The sequence below is a fragment of the Gavia stellata genome, chromosome 4 (genome assembly GCF_030936135.1).
Source record: "Gavia stellata isolate bGavSte3 chromosome 4, bGavSte3.hap2, whole genome shotgun sequence".
In the NCBI taxonomy this organism is placed as follows: domain Eukaryota; kingdom Metazoa; phylum Chordata; class Aves; order Gaviiformes; family Gaviidae; genus Gavia; species Gavia stellata.
Window position 1 is genome coordinate 7,831,608 of NC_082597.1, and position 18,823 is coordinate 7,850,430.

The window sequence follows — 18,823 nt, forward strand, 5'->3', positions numbered from 1 at the left end:
ACACCTCATGCAGCTCCACCGAGGCGTACAACAACGGCGTGACATCGCCATCCTGACACCCGTGACCTCGCCCAGCGCAGCAGCCCAACCCTGCGCCGCCATCTCCCCCTCCCTTGGCCCGAACTCCAGCGGGCATGCGCATACTTCCCCGCCGCCGGCCCACAAACAAGATGGCGCCGGGCGGCACCCCTGCTGCCAGGACTAACGATGGCGCGGCCGCGCGCCGCCGCCGCGCGCGCCCGGGAGCTGCACCCGCGCATGCGCGGAAGGGGGCGGGGCCGGGTTGGAATTTTGGCGGGAGCCGGGGAGCGCGCGGCTGGCGGTGAGCGGGGCCGTGTGAGGGAAGAGCCGGGGGGCATGGGGGGGGACCGGGGCCGCGGGGGGACCGGGAGCCCAGCAAGCGGCCCCCGGGGGGCAGAGGCTGGGGCGAGGGATTGGAAATCCACGGGGAAACTCTGGAGGGGGTCGGGGTTCCCCTGCGTGGGGGAGGGGGCCGAGCGGGGAGGGGAGCCGTGAGGGGACGGAGGATCCCCTGGTGAGGCGGGGGGTGGGTCCCGGGCAGCGCTGGGGGAGAACCGGGGGTCCGCTGGGGGCAGGGATGGGGATCCCGCGGCTGCTGTGGTCCATGGGAAGGGAGGAGGCGGCGGGCACGGCACAGCCGAGCTCTGCCGGGCCTTGGGAGCCCGGCTCTGGCCGGCAGGAGAGAGGCAGGGGGAGATCCCGGGGTGACGCGCCTCCCGCCGCGGCCGCCCGGGTGAGCCCCGCAGGACCCGCTCGGCAGCAGGGTGGATGGCTGGGCCGGTGTCAGCAGCAGGACAGCGGGAGCCCGGAGCTGTGTGCTGGTCACTAGCCACGGCTGCTCGTGTATGCTCATGAGTTTTGTTGTGTTCTTTGCTGAAAATTAATATTCCGGAGCAAGAGAAAGGAGAGAACTAGTAACAGTGCAGTTTATAGGTGAAACAACAGTCTCTGCAGCAGGAAGACCTGTATGCACAGAGTTAGGGTTTGGGTTTGTGAGTAATCCATCCCCAGTGGATTTCTCTTCTGTTATCTAGTCTTCCCTTGGCCATTTACGTGTGCCTATGCTGATTATTTTTCATGGCCGTGTGTCATGAAATGGAGGAGCTGTGAGAAATGTAGAATGTATGCTTTTAAGAATAAGAACTGTGTGGTGAGGAAAGAGCGAAACCCTGCTACCTTCTTCCATTTTCAAATGAAGACTGAATCCATTTTGGAAAATTTGCTTTAGTTAAATGCTAATTATGATTATAACACAGGACTGATGAGGTGGAAATGGTTATGACTAGGAGAACATGGTAGGCATTACTTAGTATCTATGTCTCTAATGGGCTTTTTTCTAAAAGTAATGCCCTTGCACTGCAGTGAGTTCAGCATAGGTCAGGCTTTAGATGTAGAAAATGTACATGGAGATTTTAAGTTTAGTGGACCCCTCATCTGTAGCTGTAAACAAAAACAATCTGGTGGTTTGCAAATTGTCAAATAAGGAGCCTGAACACAATATGTATTTCTAGTTGAGCTGTATCTATTTTAACAGTATCAATGTTGTTCTCCCCATAACAGAGAATTGTTTTTCCTTGAGGGGGCTATTGAAGAAATCCTGGTGAAATCATGGACGGTAAGGGGGAAAGTACTCTTTTCCTTTCAGTAGGAAAGTTGTCTTCTGACCAATATGTTGGTTAATAAGTGCAAGTGTTCAGAAAGCTTGGTAAACCTTTTAGAAAGGGAAATAATGTTGCACTGACTTCACTTGAGGAGGCCTTTGAGGTTGTTCCTTGCCTTCATTTTTGTCACCTTTCTGTGAGGCTGCTCTGCCTCTTCCCTGGTTTTGTGTTTTCTTCAGCAAAGGCTAAATACATTTCTTATTTTGTTCTAAATTTCAGTTCTGCTCTGTCTGTCCCATTCCTCTCTCTGTACTTGATTTTCTTTTTTTCCATTATTTGTCCCTTTGATCCATGTTTCTTCTCTATTCTCTTCCTTGAGCAAACCATATCTGAGAATATGCTTTCTTGCCTGCCTTGCATCTTTTTCTTCACCTTCCATTGGCAAAAGCCACATGGGTGTCTCTGTAGAGCTCCTGGCTACACCTTTACAGGTCCCCAGGCTTTTCTTTGTAACAGTAGCTATTGTAGAAGCAGCTGCATAGGAGGAAAAGCCAGTGCTAAGTAGCCTGCAAGTTTTCTGCTGACTAGCCAGCCTGAATCACAAGCTGAGAGTGTCTGCAACCACATTTCCATGTGACCAGACAGCAGGAAGCTGCTTTATCTTCCTTTAGCCAAAGCTGGAGTAGTTTTTTAAAAATGCCCGTTGCTGCTCCGATTTAGTTTTGGCTGTCAGCTTGTCATTAGCTTGTAATTAAGAGTATCTTGGATGTTTTATTCCATGGCAGCTTTCCTCTAACTGGATGGAAATAATGCTGAGTTTAATTTTTGCCTTAGCTGATGATGACTTGGATCTGTTGGCCTCCCTCCTGGAAGAAAGTGAGGCAGCTGATCAGGGAAATTCTCCTGAGGAGGACGATGCTCCAGAGGATGAGGGGGGAGAACCAGATGAATATGATGAGCTCTTTGATGCAGAAGATGATGCTTCCTACACTGAGGAGGTTGATGCTGAGGACAGCGTGATTGATGAGCAGAAGGAGAACCTGGCTGCACTGTTTGGAGATGTAGATGACCTGCTGGAAGAGGAGGAGGCAGAGGAAACTGTCCCTACTTCAGCCTCCAGTCAGGCAAAAGAGAAGACCAACCAAGAACTGCAAGGTTTCTGTGACAGCATCTTTTTTCTGTTTTATTGTATATATCTTGTCTCTAGAAAGCTAATGTGCAGAAGGTAGGGCCTGCTGCTTCTCAGTTTAGGATGGTGCCCAGAGGGGGAATACAGAAAGTCCTCATGAAAGTTTCTAAGTCCAGTTTTCAGTGCTCAATGGCCAAACTCACCAAACCTGTTTTCCCAAAAGAAAGACGGAGGACTGAAGTAAGCCAGGGAGACTAAACTAGCTCTGATGAGCAGGACAGGGAAGGTTGCCTATGTACTTGTGCCTTGTTTGATGAAGCGCAATGTTGCTTCAGTCTTCAGGGCTGTCATCCTGGCATCTTTCACCTGGCAATCCCTTCCCCCTCAGGACTTATCAGCAGGAGAGTCTGCCATACCAGTCAGTGTGGAAGCAGAGTTGGCTACTGAATCCTCCTGTGTCCAGGCCACATATTTGATTATATTGGAAGCATTTCTTTATAGTAAGGAATGCAATCATCAGACATTTAAATTGCCTTATGTTCAGTAGGAAAGATATATGCAATGTGGCAAGGAATGTACCACAGTCAAGTAAAATATTTATATGACAGTAGTCAGCTCCAGGCTGTATGGAAAAGTGTCCCTTCACTGTGAGCTATGTAGACTCAAGTAAATCTGTATTGTGGCTTGAGTCTTTGTTTTCTAAGTTCCTATAATGTTGTAAAACTGCCAGACTTCCAGGCATCTCATAAATCCCTGTTTGCAATGGCTTCCCGCTGTTTTCATTATTATCCTTTTTCTTCTCTCTTTCCTAGCTGAGCTGAGAAAATTGCAAGAACAGATGAAGACATTACAGGAGCAGTTGCAAAAGACTGCTATTGGGCAGCAATCCAGTTCAGGCCCTGAGAAGAAAACCCCTGGTAATGAGACCAATTAAATAGGTTTATGATTTATTGGCCTACCAATGTGCAATTTATAGGCAAGACTCCAGATAATCCTAGAGCGGGCACTGATTAGCAAGGAGAAGTGGTGGTCTGGTGTATTCCTACACAGGTTGTTTCCTGTAGCTACAGATTAAATCAGTGAGCTGCTGTTTTGGTATCTGCATCAAGGGTTGATTCTACATGGGGCAGCTTTCATGACTGAAGTGCTCCATGGTCTTCTGCCAGTAAGAAGGAACACTTCCAGATGTTGGTACACCCAGAAAATACAGCTGTGTTTGTTGCTGTAGGACATTGGGTTTAGTAATGAAACTACATGGAAAAATTGAAAAGCCAAGGGGATGTTCCTACTTTCCACAGCTTTGTGGCTTCAGTGGCATCTGGAGTTTTAGGTCATCATGGGGAAGGGTCATTGGGGCTTTTCCAGCTGTTGCGTTTCAGATGCTGGCAACTTAGCTGAAGGGTTTCCATCTGGGACCCTGACTTGGACTTGTTGTTCAGAGAATTACTTAGTTTGGAGCAATTCTTAGTGTTTGAGTCCAGATCCTGAGATCTCCTATTTTTTTGTTTACTTGTCCAGGTAAATCTCCGTGTCTACCCTTAAAGGAAAGGAAAGTTCAGAAGCTGCAAGAGTCACCATGTTTCTCAGCTCAGCTGGGCAATCCTTTACCACCAGCCAAGCGAGGAATCCAGAAATCAAAAGCATCCTCAGCAGGTACCATTCTCAGTCTGCCTTTCACTGAAACACACTGGGCTTTTGTCAAAAGCCTGTCTAGTTCACAGCAGCGGTGTAGACACATTCAGGATAGTTTTAGACTGGTTGGCGCACCAGTAGCGGTCTGGTCACAGCAAAAGAGAGCTTATTACAGAGTTAATTATTGTATTCTTTGCAATGGGTGCTATCCTTTGTACTGGTATGGTTAACTTGGACACTGACAGACATCTAGCTTGCATCTGTATCCCACAGTTTAGCTTGCCTGGAACATGAGAGCTGCTCTGGGAAGCTCTTCACTGGGCAGAACTCATTGCTTGAGTTACATGTGACTGATCTGGAGCTGTCAGTTAGTTCCCAGCTGACTGGGAGACCAGTTCAGTACAAATAAGACAGTTTTACACCATTTTCTTAAGTGTGTTAATATTAGACTCCTGTCTCTGGTCAGGTGTAAGTTAGTGTTATTTTTATTTAGAAGTTTTCTTTCGTTATCAAGATTTTTTTTCCTTGCTTTTTTTCCTGCTAAAGAGAACAAGACTCCTCCTCCACAGCAAGTCCTCAGTCTGGCGTTCCAGCCTCTCAAGTCTGCCACAGGGAACACACCCAGTAAGGTGGCCAGAGAGAAGACTCCTCACATGCCTACATGCTCCAGTGCAACAACTCAGCCAGTGTCTGTGGAAACCTTCTCGGGACTGAGATTAAGGTCAGCAGCCCAGCACTGAGCTCTGTCTGGGGACATCACCCTCCAGTAATGGGTCAATCAGTCCAATGTCCTGTGATGCTAGTCACAGAAGTGGTGTGTGGAGGGCTGGATTTCTGATTTGCTGTACCTACATCGTTTAACTGTTTCAGATTAGTCAATTGTCATTAGGGCATGTAACACAAAGCCACAGCATTGGCTGGTTGATCAGTAAATAGAATAACATTGACTTTCGGCTTATTACCATATTTCTATTTTCACCTTTGCTCTTTTCTAACAAAAAAAGCTATCATTTCATCAGCACTGCCTTCCCTGGGATGCCCTCAGTTGTGGAGGAGGGAAGCAGTGGGCATGTGGAAAGCCCGACTGTGCTCCAGTTGAGCAGATGTTGCACCACACTGAGGAGCCTCGGGAGCCACTGCCGATCCCCATACTGGATGTGGCCACAAGAGGTCTCTGAATACTGACGGTGTCTTTCCTCACCAGAACCCATGCTGGATTTCCAAGCTGTGCTCAGGCAGTCATACTCAGTCTTTCCTGAAATGAGCGGAGTTAATGCAGGCTGGGGGCTAAGTTGCTGTGCAGCTATTTGGACAAAAACCAGCATGATCAGTAGCTTTCTGATATTTGTACAGTGTCCTGAACAGAGGGGTTTTGTTTCAAGTGACCTCAGGGTGAAATAAGGCACAGAGGCTTTTTGCAGCAAGGCGTAGTCTCCCCAGGAGAATTCTGGATGGGTTTGATTGTCTCTATCCATCCATGCCAATGGACGTGTTCTTTTTTACATGCTTTCACTTGATCTAGAAAACCCCGGGTTTCATCGGCTGAAATGGACAGGAAAATGGCTAACCGGAAGCTCTTCCGACTGTCCCAGCTGAAGAGCAAACTTGCCGCAGCAAATCTGGAGGAAATAGACTGGGTAACATTTGGAGTCATAGTGAAGAAGATCACTCCTCAGAGCGCAAATAATGTAAGTAATTTTGTTGCATCCCTTGCTTCAGTTCAAGTGAAATGCTGGTCTTCCTTCCTGAGAAACTAATTACGTCTTCAACTTAATCGGTCAACTCCATGTAGTTACTGTATTAAAGATCATGGCTCGTCTGGTTTCACACAGTAACGCTGCTTTTAGTCCTCAGGGTGAGTCCTTAACTTACCTGGTGCAACTGTCCTAGACAGTAGCATTGGCTAATGTAACCATGGCATAAATCTGTCTTAAATCTGTTCATCCGCTGTTGTATGTTAAATGCCAATGTGAAAAAAAAAAAGGACTGTAACTTTCAGTCTTTCTAGACAGCCATCGTGTTTTAAATGTGCCAACACATTCTGCTTCCATCATTTCCCTAGAGGTCATTCTGTCCTAGATGGTGTACATGTCTTATAGAAAGTCATTGATGAAACAGAGGTCTGGATATGCCTTGGTTTTGTTTGTTCAGTGGGGTAAAAACCTCTTTATTCAGCAAGCAAGAGTGCTGTCCAGCTTTAGTATCAGGGAGATTGGTGGTAGCAGTATTGTCGTGCTATTTTGGCCTTTAAGAATCCCAGAACTCGCTGTGTGGCATGGATGGAGATACTGTATCTAACCTCTACTGAGGTTACAAATTGTGCTTATCTAAATCAGGAAAACCTGGTGGGGGGAGGAGGAAGAAATCAGAATAACACTTTAAAAGCAACAGCAAGAGGAGATGCAGTCAGTGTCCCTGTACTGAGAGCTGAAAGGAAAGCAAATGTCTGTTCCAGGGCAGAACCTTCAGCATCTGGCGGCTGAATGACCTACGGGATCTCAATCAGTGTGTCTCACTCTTCTTGTTTGGTGATGTCCACAAAGAGCACTGGAAGACAGACCAAGGCACAGTCATCGGGCTGCTCAATGCTAATCCTATGAAACCTAAAGAAGGCTCAGATGAGGTGAGAGAATTTTTCACTTGCCCATCAGCTGTAGATAAAAACCCATAGCTGAACTTTTTCATATCTGCTTGAGATTTAGCTTTATAACACGTTAAGGCTGAAAATACAGCAGTCTGCCTAAACAGCTTGAATTGCATTCAGATATTCGCGTGGTGTGTATTTGCTCCTGGCCTTCTGGAAGACTGAACTTCAAGAAGTCCTATTAAGCATCTAAAACCAGCGTTGATTCAAGTGTTTAATCTGCTCTTGGTAGCAGTTGGCTCTTCCACAGATGCAGATTCAGTTTATTCAGCTACTTCAGTGCAATGCCTATTTCAGCCTAGGGGTCTCTCAAAGCTGAAAAAGGTGGGGAAGCTCATTTCCCTCTTCTATTTTAAGCATGAGATGTGATTGCAAAATGTTTCCTGGTTCCAAAATCATGAGTGAGAAGAAGCAATATTTGATTTATTAAACAAATGATATATTATGTATAGTAAGTTGACACATAGCAGTTCGCTTGTTTAATCAATTACTTATAAATGCAGAACATGATGAATTACTTTTCTGTATGTATCAAAACATTTAAGGTGGCTTCATTTTGCTAATAATTTTTTGCTGACTCCTGTCAAAGGGAATTTCAATCTAGTAGCTGGTAATGTAGTGTTTTGCATTTTAAATTCTCCAAATGGAAAAATTAAGAATCTCATTAATTGTCTATTAAGCTATATAATTGCATGAATGAACATGAATAAGTGGTAGAAAGTCCTATTGGTGAATAGAAAGGCATACCAGATTTAATGTAAGAGCTGTATTTAACTGGTAAGAATGGCTCTTCATAGCTAAAATGTACACATTTAGAACTATATTATAACTGACTTCTCAAAGTGTTTCTTACCTGCAGACACAATTCCTAGTATCTTTGGTTGTGTGAAGTAGACACTTCCTGCACAGGAGTCAGTCTTGATTGGACCTAGACATATGGAGAGGGACAGAAAGCGCTAGTACATCTCCGCTTCCCATCCACTGCCGAATGTGGTTGCCATGATGGCATCAGAGCCAAGTGGTTGTACAAGACCATCATTTGTAGCACAACTAGACCTGCCCTTGCTGGTCCTTGGTTTCCTGAGGCTCCAAGCATAGAAATCCCACGTCTTTCATCTCTTTGTGAGAAAGAAATGCACTTTTTTTCTTTTTAACTGAGCCTTTTCTCAATCTAAACAGGAGATGTGGCTTTCTTAAATTAGGCCTGCATTTTAAAACTACATTGTTAATACCAGAGGTACCAAACTGGACCAGAGCCAAACCAGTGACATCTAGAGAGAAGCCCATACAGTCCTCCTCAAGGCATGTCCTGATTTCTTTCTAGGTGTGTTTGTCTGTTGACCATCCCCAGAAGATCCTCCTCATGGGTGAAGCTATGGACATGGGCACCTGCAAAGCTAGGAAGAAGAACGGTGATCCTTGTGCACAGATTGTGAACCTGGTCTGTATCTCAGCAGCTAGGACATCCTTAAGCTGTTGGTAAAAATCTGGCTGCTGATTTTGTACTGACACTCCGATTCTTTGTCTTGTTTCTGGATCTTGACTTGTAACTAACTAAAGTGGGTAGAGAAACTGAGAAATGAAACCCAGAGGAGCTGCTTCTGTGACGACACTGTAGCAGCGGCATGGTAGCTCCATAAATGCAAAGCTGGTGCTGCAGTGAAAAGAGATGGTCTTGACCCATGACTGCCACTGTCTCCACACCCTTTCACTCTCCTTTGCGCTGGTGCAAGCTTCCATGCACTGCACTAGAGAACTCACCCAAGGTAAAACAATAGGAGGTTTTTCTTGGGAATGGTTGTGGTTTTCGGACATGGTTTTAATCCAATGAGTTCTCTGGTCCAGTGTGTCCGCAAGCTGCCAGAATATTTATACCTGAACGTGGGGCACTGGAGATGAGAGGAAAAAGGTATTGGGATTCTTCTTTTAGGGACAGTACCGACTGTACTAGTTTAAAGGCCTTGTGGACTATGTCACTTCATGGCTATGGTGATGTTATGTTACCTGAAAGGAACGCTAAGTTGGAAGGGTTATCGTTAGTAGGGTACCACTTAGAAGGAGGAGAGAAAATGAAGGAATGAAGAACTGGGGAGGAACTCAAAGTGTGTGGAGTGGGAGGAAGACAAATACAGAAGGTACTTGTAGCAAAACAAGGCTGTGATTGCAGACCTGCTCCAGGAGGTGGCTGTGCACAGGACTCTCAATGTCAGTGAGATGTTCCAGTGCCACCTGGAACAAACTGTTGATGGAGGCTGTCTGGCAGAAGAACCTCATAAAGGAATTCTCTGTCTGTTTAATTAGTGACAAAAAATGTTTGATTGTGGGGTAACTGTAGTTATACAAATCTGGAGCAGATGAATATCAATGAGAATAGAGTTATTTCTTTGGTAAACAATTAAAGAACAGCCTGAGCGAGTGCGTTTGTGGCACTGCTGTCTCTGACTGGCAGGCTTACTATTTTCAGTTCTAAACTCCCTCGAATTGACACTGAAAACTGATTAATTAATTTGAAATGAGTGCATGAAATATCTTGCTCTTGTGTTAGTTTTCCTTTGTGTTCATACCAGTAAGAAAACTGCATACAGTTCAAAGTCAAGAGTACAGAATCTGGGCAAGAGGATGTGTGACATCAGTTGACTTGAGCCAAGGAATAGCCTTAAAATTCCTTGATGCGCAGGTTTTTTCCAGTGATTGGTATGGGCAATTTTGGTTTTGTTTTTTGTTGCTGGAGCGTAGGCATATGTTTGCTGAGCTGGTCAAATGCTGGAGTACTACAAGAGAGATGTTAACTTCAGTTTAGTCATAGAAGGATGCATGTCGGTGAGAGGAATGAAGTAAATTGTAATTGCTAGTGTTCCACAACAGGCTTCTCCCATTTCTTTTCAGAACGACTGTGAATATTGTCAGTATCACATACAATCCCAGTACAAGAAGCTCAGCTCGAAGCGGGCAGATCTGCAGTCCACCTTCTCTGGTGGCCGCATTCCCAAAAAAGTTGGTCGGAAAAATCCCAGTTTGAAGGAGAGGCTGTGTCAGGATGGGTTTTACTATGGAGGTGTCTCTTCAGCAGCATATGCAGCCTCAGTGTAAGATAAACCACTTATTTCCCTTGCTTTTGAACAGAATTTCCCTCCCATATACAAGTGAGCCTGAAGCTATCGCGAAGGGCATCTGTTTAGAGATCCCTTTGACTTAACTACATTCACCAAATAGGAATAAATGCCCCATGTTTGTTGTAATCCTCCTGGCCCCATGGGATAACAGAGCTGCTATTTGATAGGAAAATTTTAACAGTCAGCACTAAGATGTGGTAAGGGGTGTTTTTACCTCTAAATTAATACTGTGTTGTGAAGCCAGGTGGCATTGTGTTTCAGTAGATTAAATTAACTTTATCATGAGATCCCAAGCATTCAAGTCTCTGAGATGAGTATTTTTCAGTGATATTCCCTTACTGTATTTTGTTACGGCTCAGTGCATTTAATCCCAGACTCAGTGTATTCCATACTTCTTTCTCCTCTCTTCCTTGACTGAAATAATACAGTATCGCTATGTGTTAATGAAGAGACAGTAGTACACCCTGCGTATTATTAAGTGACCAAGATCAGTAGATCAGTATGCATCTCATAACTAGCATGGAGGGGCCAGGTCCTTCATCCAAATCCCCCTGAAGACAGCTGTGGAAAGACTTGAGTCACAGCTGGATCAATTCCTGTGCTTGCGCATGGCTTTCATTCCCTTACCGCTGCCCTCTGATAACTGGTGTGACAGTAATGAAGCAATTCCAGCCTCCTCTCCATCCCTGCAACTAACTGTGAGCAAAGCTTAGCTATTACCTACGTTTAGTTTTCTCTCAATGCATAGGGAATACGTATCTCAACCCAGGGAGAAATGGGAGATCCTAAACATTATGCTATAATTTGGATTTAAATCCACATCCTCCCCAAAGACAGACAGATGACAGAAGAGAAGGTACCCTTTAGGGTGGCTGGAATTTTGTTGAAGCACTGGGATAGCGTTCGAGCTCCTGTCCTTCCTCTAAGCATGGGAAAACTGATGTTCTGGTTCTGTTTTCTCTTTCTAGTGCAGCAGCTGCAGTGCCGAAAAGGAAGATTCAAACCACTCTCTCCAATCTGGTTGTGAGAGGAGTTGATGCAATTGTCCAGGAAACCAGGCAGAAAATTGGTACCTAATTTCCCATGTAGTCTCTTCACCCTCCAGATATTTCCAGCTTGATGTGTAGATGTGTCCCAGGACCCTGCTACTCACTGAATGAATCTGGCAATTGGTTTGCTACAGAAATAGCCGTTTGCAAGCTGCTTTCTCAATTGATCAAAACTCCTCTTCCCTCTTGAGATCGCAGCTGCAAGGCAAATGTAACTAAGCAACTGTGTAGCTCCATGCATCTTTTTTTCATCAGTGCCCCTGAATTAAGTCTCCTGTTCTGTCTTTGGACAGTGACAGAAGATCTTTGCCAGAATAATGGGAATTGGAAGTTTTAAGAACTTTGAACCAGATAATTTATTTTATTTGATTAAAATAAATTACTTTTGTCAGTCTTGAAAGCTTTCAAGGAATACTAAGTATAAATCAGAGTCAGGTCTGCAATGCAGGGGACCTCCCGAGTACCCAGCCTGTTTCTAGTGCTTCTCTGTTGCGATTTTTCAAAGCATGTTCCTTCCATAGCCTTTGGGATGTCACTAATCTTCTCTGCCTCCATTTTGTTTCTGCAAAGCTCTTGATATTACACCCTCTTTATGCTCAGTGGAGAGCAGATGAGAGGTTATTCAAACTATATGCTCTAGATGCCACTTAGATGTCTCCTTCACATCTTTCCATTCCCTCAGTTGCTTCCATTTCAGACAACATAGTGTGTGTCCTGTCTCTAGCTTTTAGCTGCTCTTAATTCTCCAGGGATGAGATGTGGTGGCTTCAGGGCTTTCAAACATTCTAGAAATGGGAACTGTGGGAGCACCACAGACAGCCGAGGCTGATGGGGAACTGACTGACTGATGAAATTGCTGATGGCGTAGAAGTGTCTTCATGATGTGTTCTGTGAGGCCAAGGCTTTGGGCAACCGAATGTAACGTAGAAGTTGGCCTTGCTTTTGGGGGGTGCTCACTCAGGTGCCCTGCAGGGGTTTATTCCAACCTAGGCTACTCTAAATCTCTAAAGCCAGGCCTGCTTCCCTTCCTGGCTCCAAATGTGTTCTATTTCTGCCTCTTCCACTCCAGGTGCAGCAAAGAGATCCATGCAATGTTCTGAGGAATTCAAGGAACTGCTGGCACAGCCAACTTTTGGAGCACGAAACCTCTGCAAACACTGGACCAAAGCAGGTATTGTCCTTTTGCCTGAAGGAAAACCCACTCCTGAAATCACTCGGCCTCCTTCTGAGCAAACATTAGTGGGTTTTTATTTTGGTTTGGTTTGGTTTTTTCTCCAGATGTTGAAAAGAAGCAAGGGACCAATTTCCAGTCTGTCTCTGCTTCAGCACTGCTCAAGCAACAGAAACAGAAATTGCTGGAGGCCAGAAAAAAGCGATCTGAAGAGATTCAGAGGCGGTAATACATACTGACTTTCACAGGAAGGGTTGCATTATTGCGGCCCTAAGTATAACTGTGGGAGGTGTTTTGCTGTTTTAATAAAAACTTCATTTAAATAGAAATACCCCAGTATTCAGTGGAGAACCAAATGCTCCAGCACAATGCCCAGCGACTGCAAGGCATGATGGGAAGAGGCTGATTAGAGTAGGAAACTGGGGTCAGGAGTCCTGGTTCTGCTCATTGCTGGCTTGCAAGGGTCTTCTGAATCCTAAGATTTGCCAAGTGTTATGTGCATATCCTGTTAACAAACATGAGAAGAACCTCAGAAGAGCCACCCTGGGTGAGACTGAGACTGCTGTAGTCAAGTAGCCTCAAAAGGCTCAACAGGAGCCAGAACCTGAAGGAGAATAATACGACTAGGCACGATCATGATGATATTTCCCCCAAATACTCTTCCAACCTACAACAGTGTGTATTTCAGGGACTTTCCAAGCTATTTCAGGGACTTTCCAAGCTAAAGGTGGTGTCTGTTACAATACCTCTGAAGGGATTTTTTTTTTCCCATGAACCTGTCCAACCTCCACTGTGACCTGTGTAAACCTAAACATTTTTGTGACTCCTGTGACAAGGAGTCCCCCTGCTTAACTAACTACCTGTTCTGTGAAGATGCCCATTTTTTCCGAGTGCTTTCAGTTCCCACTTCCCAACTTCATTTGATGCTTCTCTCTGATTTTAGTTTTGAAAGCAATTGGTTGTTCGCTCCTTCTGGTGACTTCTTCAAGTCACTCTTGATTTCAGTGACCCAGTGAGTTCCTCACCATCTTGTTTTACTCTCCTAAATGCTTAAATTGCTGCATGTTTTTCTAGAAATAAAAGGCCAGTTAGTGAAAAATCACAGTCTGCATCCCTTCCATTCCTATCTGTTTCTCAAACCTTTCTGTCTCTTTTGACTTGTGTCCCTATTTCAATTGATTATTCTTGTCTTACAAGGTTTCTCCAGAACACAAGTAAAGTTGGCAGCCCTGCTCTCCCATCCTCCTCCAGACAGTCCTCGCTCCATTCCCCAATGCCTGGGGCAGAGTTTCCCAAAGCTGCAAAAATGTCAACTCCTCAAAGGCCCAGGCTAGGCACAGGCTTCTCAGAAGGAGAAGATATCCTCTTCTTTGATGGGTCTCCACCTCCAACACCAAAGCTAGGCAGCTTGGCAGAAGCCAAAAAGGTAACAGCTCTTTGAATGTTTTAAATATTAAGAAGGGGAGGGTAAGGGAAGTTTGATTTGTGGTAGTAGAGGAGTATTCGATCAGATATAGGCCAGCTCAGTTCTGATGTTAGTGAAGTTTCTGATTTGTGGGATCAGACCAGCCTATATTACAGTACACTAGACACCTGTGGTTCCTGACAACTGTTAGTACCAAGGTCCATGCTACCATCTTGCCTGTAGTCAACCTCCAGAGCAGTGGAACAGCTGCTAAAGAGGGGCCTCTGTATGTGACGTTTGGCCACCGGAGCTGGTGTCTCTTGCTTGTTCAAAACCCACCTGAATTGGTCAGAAGTGAGTTGTTACGATCTGTCTCATGGGTGATGTTCATGAGCTCGCTCTTGATCTTCTCTGAAGGCAAGCGACACTGAAGCCACTGATACAACGGTAATTTCAGCAAATGCCAACTGCGCATGGACAGGAGACAGAGCAGCCTCTTTGGGACGGGACTGGGAAAAAGGAGATGGGGAGATAGGGCATCTCATTTAAGTCATGTACCTGACGCTAAGCTTTTTGCTGAAGAAACACTTTTTACAGAAGAAAGGAGAGCAAGGCCTGTTGCTATTGATTGTTTTACAAGCATGAAAACCCTTAAGTGCTGGGAAGGGGTAGGGGATTTGTGCTGAAAATCCCTGGAGTGCTAAACTGTGCATGTTTGTTCTTTGGCATTGCTAGTGCAGTGTATTGTGGGTGTTTTCAGTCTCCCAGGTAAGCAACACTGAACTAAACTGGTTTAGCTATGTTGCGCCATGAGTTTGGACAATTTTGGTTTCTAGCCAGAATGGCCTGCATCTTTCCTTGGCATAAATCTGTTCACACGTTTGTCAAAGAAACTTTTCTCTTCCAGCAAGGAAGAAGGAGTTCTTAACATTATGGGAGTATGGAAAAGAATAGTTGTACACAATTTTGTATTAGTTCCCAATTATTACCAATTTATGTGGAAATATCAAATGATTTGATTCCTCTGGAAAACTTACTGATTTGTGAAGCAGTTAAAGCACAGCTGCAGAGATAGCAAGCCTAGTAACACTCCTGGAGGAGTGATTTTATGGATTGGGAAGTCACGAGAGGTTGGGTGATGTAGTGAATTAGATGTACAGCAGAGCTGGGAATTCTGTTGGGCCTCTTTTCTGCCAGCTCCGTGCTCAGGCCAGTGGATCTTGTCTCCTCCATTTGACAGGCTTCCTCTGCTACTTCTGAAAGTAGGAACATGGGAGCTAGAGTGGTCACCAACATATTCACTGCTCTTTCCTGTTTTCTAGCTGGCTGCGATACACCGACTACGAGCAAAAGGCCAGATTCTTGCCAAAACTGACCCAAACAGTGTCAAGAGGAAAAGAGCTGATGTTGACGATGTCCTAGAAATTGTTGAAAGAGTTGAGAAAAATGTTGCTCAGGCACAAGGTACAGAAGCAGAGAATGGTATGTAATGTTAGCTTCTAGAATAGAAAAAATATGATTGTGTCCTGCTGAATGGAGCACTAGTTGCTGGGTTAAGGACTTAATTGCTGTGCCAAAAAGAGGCCACGTTCAGAAGCAGAGTATGGTACATAATGTGATCTTGGATGAATTGCTTAATTCCCTTTAAAGCTTCTCCATCAGTCAGGGAAGCAACACTGCTCTCTCCCCTGGGAGTGATGTGAAAATTCCTAGTACAGTAATTTGAGAGAAGATGCAATGTTATTCTAAAAAATGCTTTTATTTTTTCTTAAGCTATATTTGAACTTGGCTTCATGTTCTCCTGAACTAGGAAAGGCTGCTGTTTGACCTCAACATCTGCCTGAGAGACCTGAGTCTTCTAAAATCTACACTGGTCATGCTTAGAGATCACAACCTTGTGTTGAACTTGGCTTCTGTAGGACTGAGCCCTTTTGTCTCCCTAGATATGGATGAACTGGAGCCTGCCCAAAAGAAACGGCGTGAGCAGCTGGCCTATCTGGAGTCAGAAGAGTTCCAGAAAATCCTGAATGCCAAGTCCAAGCACACAGATCTCCTGAAAGAGGTATGACCTCAATCCAGCCATGACTTGAGGGCTCAGAGCTAGGGAACTGTCTGGACTCGTCATAATGATTTCAGCAAGAAGCAGGCACCCAAACATGTCATAGGCACCAAATTGTCCTGACGAGTAGGGTCAGGGGTCTCTGAGCACACAGGGCACAGTGCCTGCAAGTCTGCATTATTGCCATAGCCATGGTAAGGTCGAGTTGCCATCATCTTTTTTTTCTTTTTTTGCTTTGTTTGGAAGAATCAGTGAAGTTTCGTGGTTAGTGGATGATCAAAGAAATCCTTCTACCTTAAAACCAAATTAGTCACGTGCCTATTTTGTCCCTCATTCCTTGATATCTTGGCCACATAGACAGCTGCCACCTTCATCTGGGACTTCTGGAAGTTGTGGAGCCTGTGAAATGCCAGCAGTTGCCCTGAAGAGCTAAGAGGTTGGGTTTCTTCCATTAGGGTCTTTGCTGAGCACGTTCCCAGGGATACAGCACCTCCACTGGCACAGGGCTCTTGTCTTGGACACATTGTATTGGTATGAAGTCCTAGTTGTTTTAAGGTCTTCTGAGGAGTAGTATTTTGGCTAAGAACTAATTCCATTCATTACATCTGCCTACCTGACCTCTCCCTGCACTGTCCTCGTAGGTATGTGCTTATTTCAGTAGTACATGCTGTTGTTAAACCCTCCCACTCATACATCTCAAAGGTGGATCATTTTAGAGTTGGTGAAGCACAGCACAAGCACTATATGGATTTTTTTGAAGCAAGAGATATTTGGTGTTTCTCTGGTTCCCAGACTGCAGTCTACTTCAAGCAGGCCTGGTAGTAATTTGCCCTCAGGCCATTTATGGAGTGGCTTCTCCCATCTTTGTTTCCCCACAACCCTTTTTGTGTGCCCCCACAGGCTGAGGCTGAACTGCAGGAGCAATACTTTCAGCCCCTGGTGAAAAAGGAAGAAATGGAAGAGAAGATGAGGAGCATTAAAGAAGTGAAATGTCGAGTTGTGACCTGTAAAACGGTGAGTGAAGGGGAGCCAGGGTGACAGCAGGGGAGTGGGGCATGGATTGTACAAAATGATGCCGGACCATCCTTGCAGACACCCCATTAGTCGCTCTCTTGGCCATAGTCCAGTGCAGGGATCAAATGGAGACACTTTCATTCCTTATGACTGTTGCTGAGAGCAGCCCATCCACTGAGTGACATGAAGACACTGGCAAGGCACGCTTTAGTGCTGTGCTGAACATCTCAACTTGATGTTTCTGCCAGTGGGTTCCTTGGGTGTTGGTGTCCTGAAAATATTTATCAGTTTCTTCCCTGAAGTGTTTTGTACCAGGACCCTGAGTTCCCCATATTAGATGACAAAATAAGCAAAGTGCCTTGAAAACTTAACACTGGGTGGGATTCCTCCACCTGCATTTCCAGGGACTTTGCCATCAGGAAGAGTGGAGCTTTGTTACTATCCTAAACGTGCTGAGAGGAAGGGAGGAGTTATCTCCCATTCCCAGAGTTTCAGCACCTGCTGGACTTTCCCTCTCGCTGCCTTTCCTATCTGTTTTGGGGCTGCACAGAGGGCCACTGTGTGCCCCATCAGGTGGTGGGAGCAGGACCACAGGGTGGTGGCAAAGAGGGGAGAATGGCATTAGAAGGAGCAGTGATAAAACCTGGGGCGATGATCTCAGACTTTCCTCCAGATGTTCAGCTGTCACCAGTCAGACATGCTGCTGAAGCACTGACAGCTCTCTCTCTTCCCTGACAGTGTAATTACACCTATTTCAAGCCTCTGGAGACGTGTGTGCAGGATAACCACGACTACCACTGGCATGATGCCATCAAGCGATTTTTCAAATGTCCTTGTGGAAGCCGAGCTATTTCCCTTGACAGGCTCCCAAAAAAGCCTTGCAGGTAAGCAATGAGCCTCATGAAATAGTGACTGGGGCTTTTCTACTGTCCAGTCATGAGTAACGTGTTGGGAGTAACATAACCATGTCCTAAAACAGGAACAGTAGCCCTTGTGCTAAGCAGTGTGGGAAGGGTGTGGGGCTAGTTTTGGACCCCTCATACTGTGCAGCAAGCACACACCACAGTGGTCCTCACCTGCCTTCTTCATCTTTCAGTACCTGTGGCCTCTTCAAGTGGGAGCGAGATGGGATGCTAAAGGTAAGTGTGAGCCAGCAGTTTCTGAGCGCCTCAGTACTCTGGCTGCTTCTTTTGGTACTTTTGTTCCAGGTTTTGCTTTAGGGCCCTTACAGCTGACAGCAAAACCAAGCAGCTCTGCATTTTGTCAGGTACATACAGGTACCTGCAGGCTGTGTTTTAATGGACTTACTCTTCTTGCTTTCTGTTCTTGAAGCTTTGCTTTAATTACCCATGGGGAATTTGCTTTTGACCAAAGTTGTAAGAATTCAGAATCTCAAGGTTCCTAGAGTGTCTGTCAATATTTAATCAGATAATTTAGCCCTACCACAACTTCTGTCAAAAAAAAAATGTTTGGGAGACATCTTACCACACATTTAACTTTTTTTTTCCATGGTTCATGTTTCTAGGAGAAAAAAGGTCCGAAGATTGGTGGAGAAACACTTTTACCACGAGGGGAGGAACAACCAAAATTTCTCAATAGTCTTAAGTGACTTGGAGTTGATTTTTTTCACAACATAAGGATGGATTTCTGTGTCTAAAACACACATTTCTTTAATGGAATGCCAAGAGGATTCTGGTTTTAGGGATGAATGAGCAGGGGAATCAGTTCCTGATGAGAAGGACATCCACAAAGTCTCCACCAGGCCATTGCATGGATATTCAGCTTTGATCTTTTTAAAATTGACTGAATAAGGCTGCATGTGAAATACACATTCATGCCTGTTCTTTCTTACTAACAGCTTGTTTACAAGACTTAACCTAGAAAAGAGACATCTAGAGCGGAAATTGTGCCTAGAAATCCCTAGGGATCCCACAATTTATGTTGAATGGCTGGTGTAGAGTGACCTCACCAGAATTTTAAGTGAC

The 18,823-nt window shown here is 45.1% G+C and overlaps 1 protein-coding gene across 1 annotated transcript; it reads left to right on the forward strand.

Annotated features, from left to right (window-relative positions):
* The first annotated feature begins 1,616 nt into the window (after window positions 1-1,616).
* On the forward strand, window positions 1,617-18,602 carry MCM10 (minichromosome maintenance 10 replication initiation factor). Its single transcript, XM_059816917.1, has 19 exons — window positions 1,617-1,636; window positions 2,457-2,777; window positions 3,564-3,668; window positions 4,270-4,404; window positions 4,930-5,104; window positions 5,906-6,071; window positions 6,839-7,006; window positions 8,352-8,468; window positions 9,914-10,113; window positions 11,109-11,209; window positions 12,259-12,402; window positions 12,498-12,585; window positions 13,558-13,786; window positions 15,088-15,229; window positions 15,709-15,827; window positions 16,725-16,838; window positions 17,577-17,722; window positions 17,935-17,977; window positions 18,364-18,602. Exons 1-19 carry the CDS (start codon window positions 1,630-1,632, stop codon window positions 18,445-18,447), a joined length of 2,604 nt encoding a protein of 867 aa, XP_059672900.1. The 5' UTR covers window positions 1,617-1,629; the 3' UTR covers window positions 18,448-18,602.
* Window positions 18,603-18,823: the final 221 nt, after the last annotated feature.

Coding starts and splice junctions, on each gene's coding strand:
- MCM10 (XM_059816917.1), top strand. Junction 3,669..4,269: donor CCCTGAGAAGAAAACCCCTG/GTAATGAGACCA, acceptor TTACTTGTCCAG/GTAAATCTCCGTGTCTACCC. Junction 12,403..12,497: donor AAAACCCACTCCTGAAATCA/CTCGGCCTCCTT, acceptor GGACCAATTTCC/AGTCTGTCTCTGCTTCAGCA.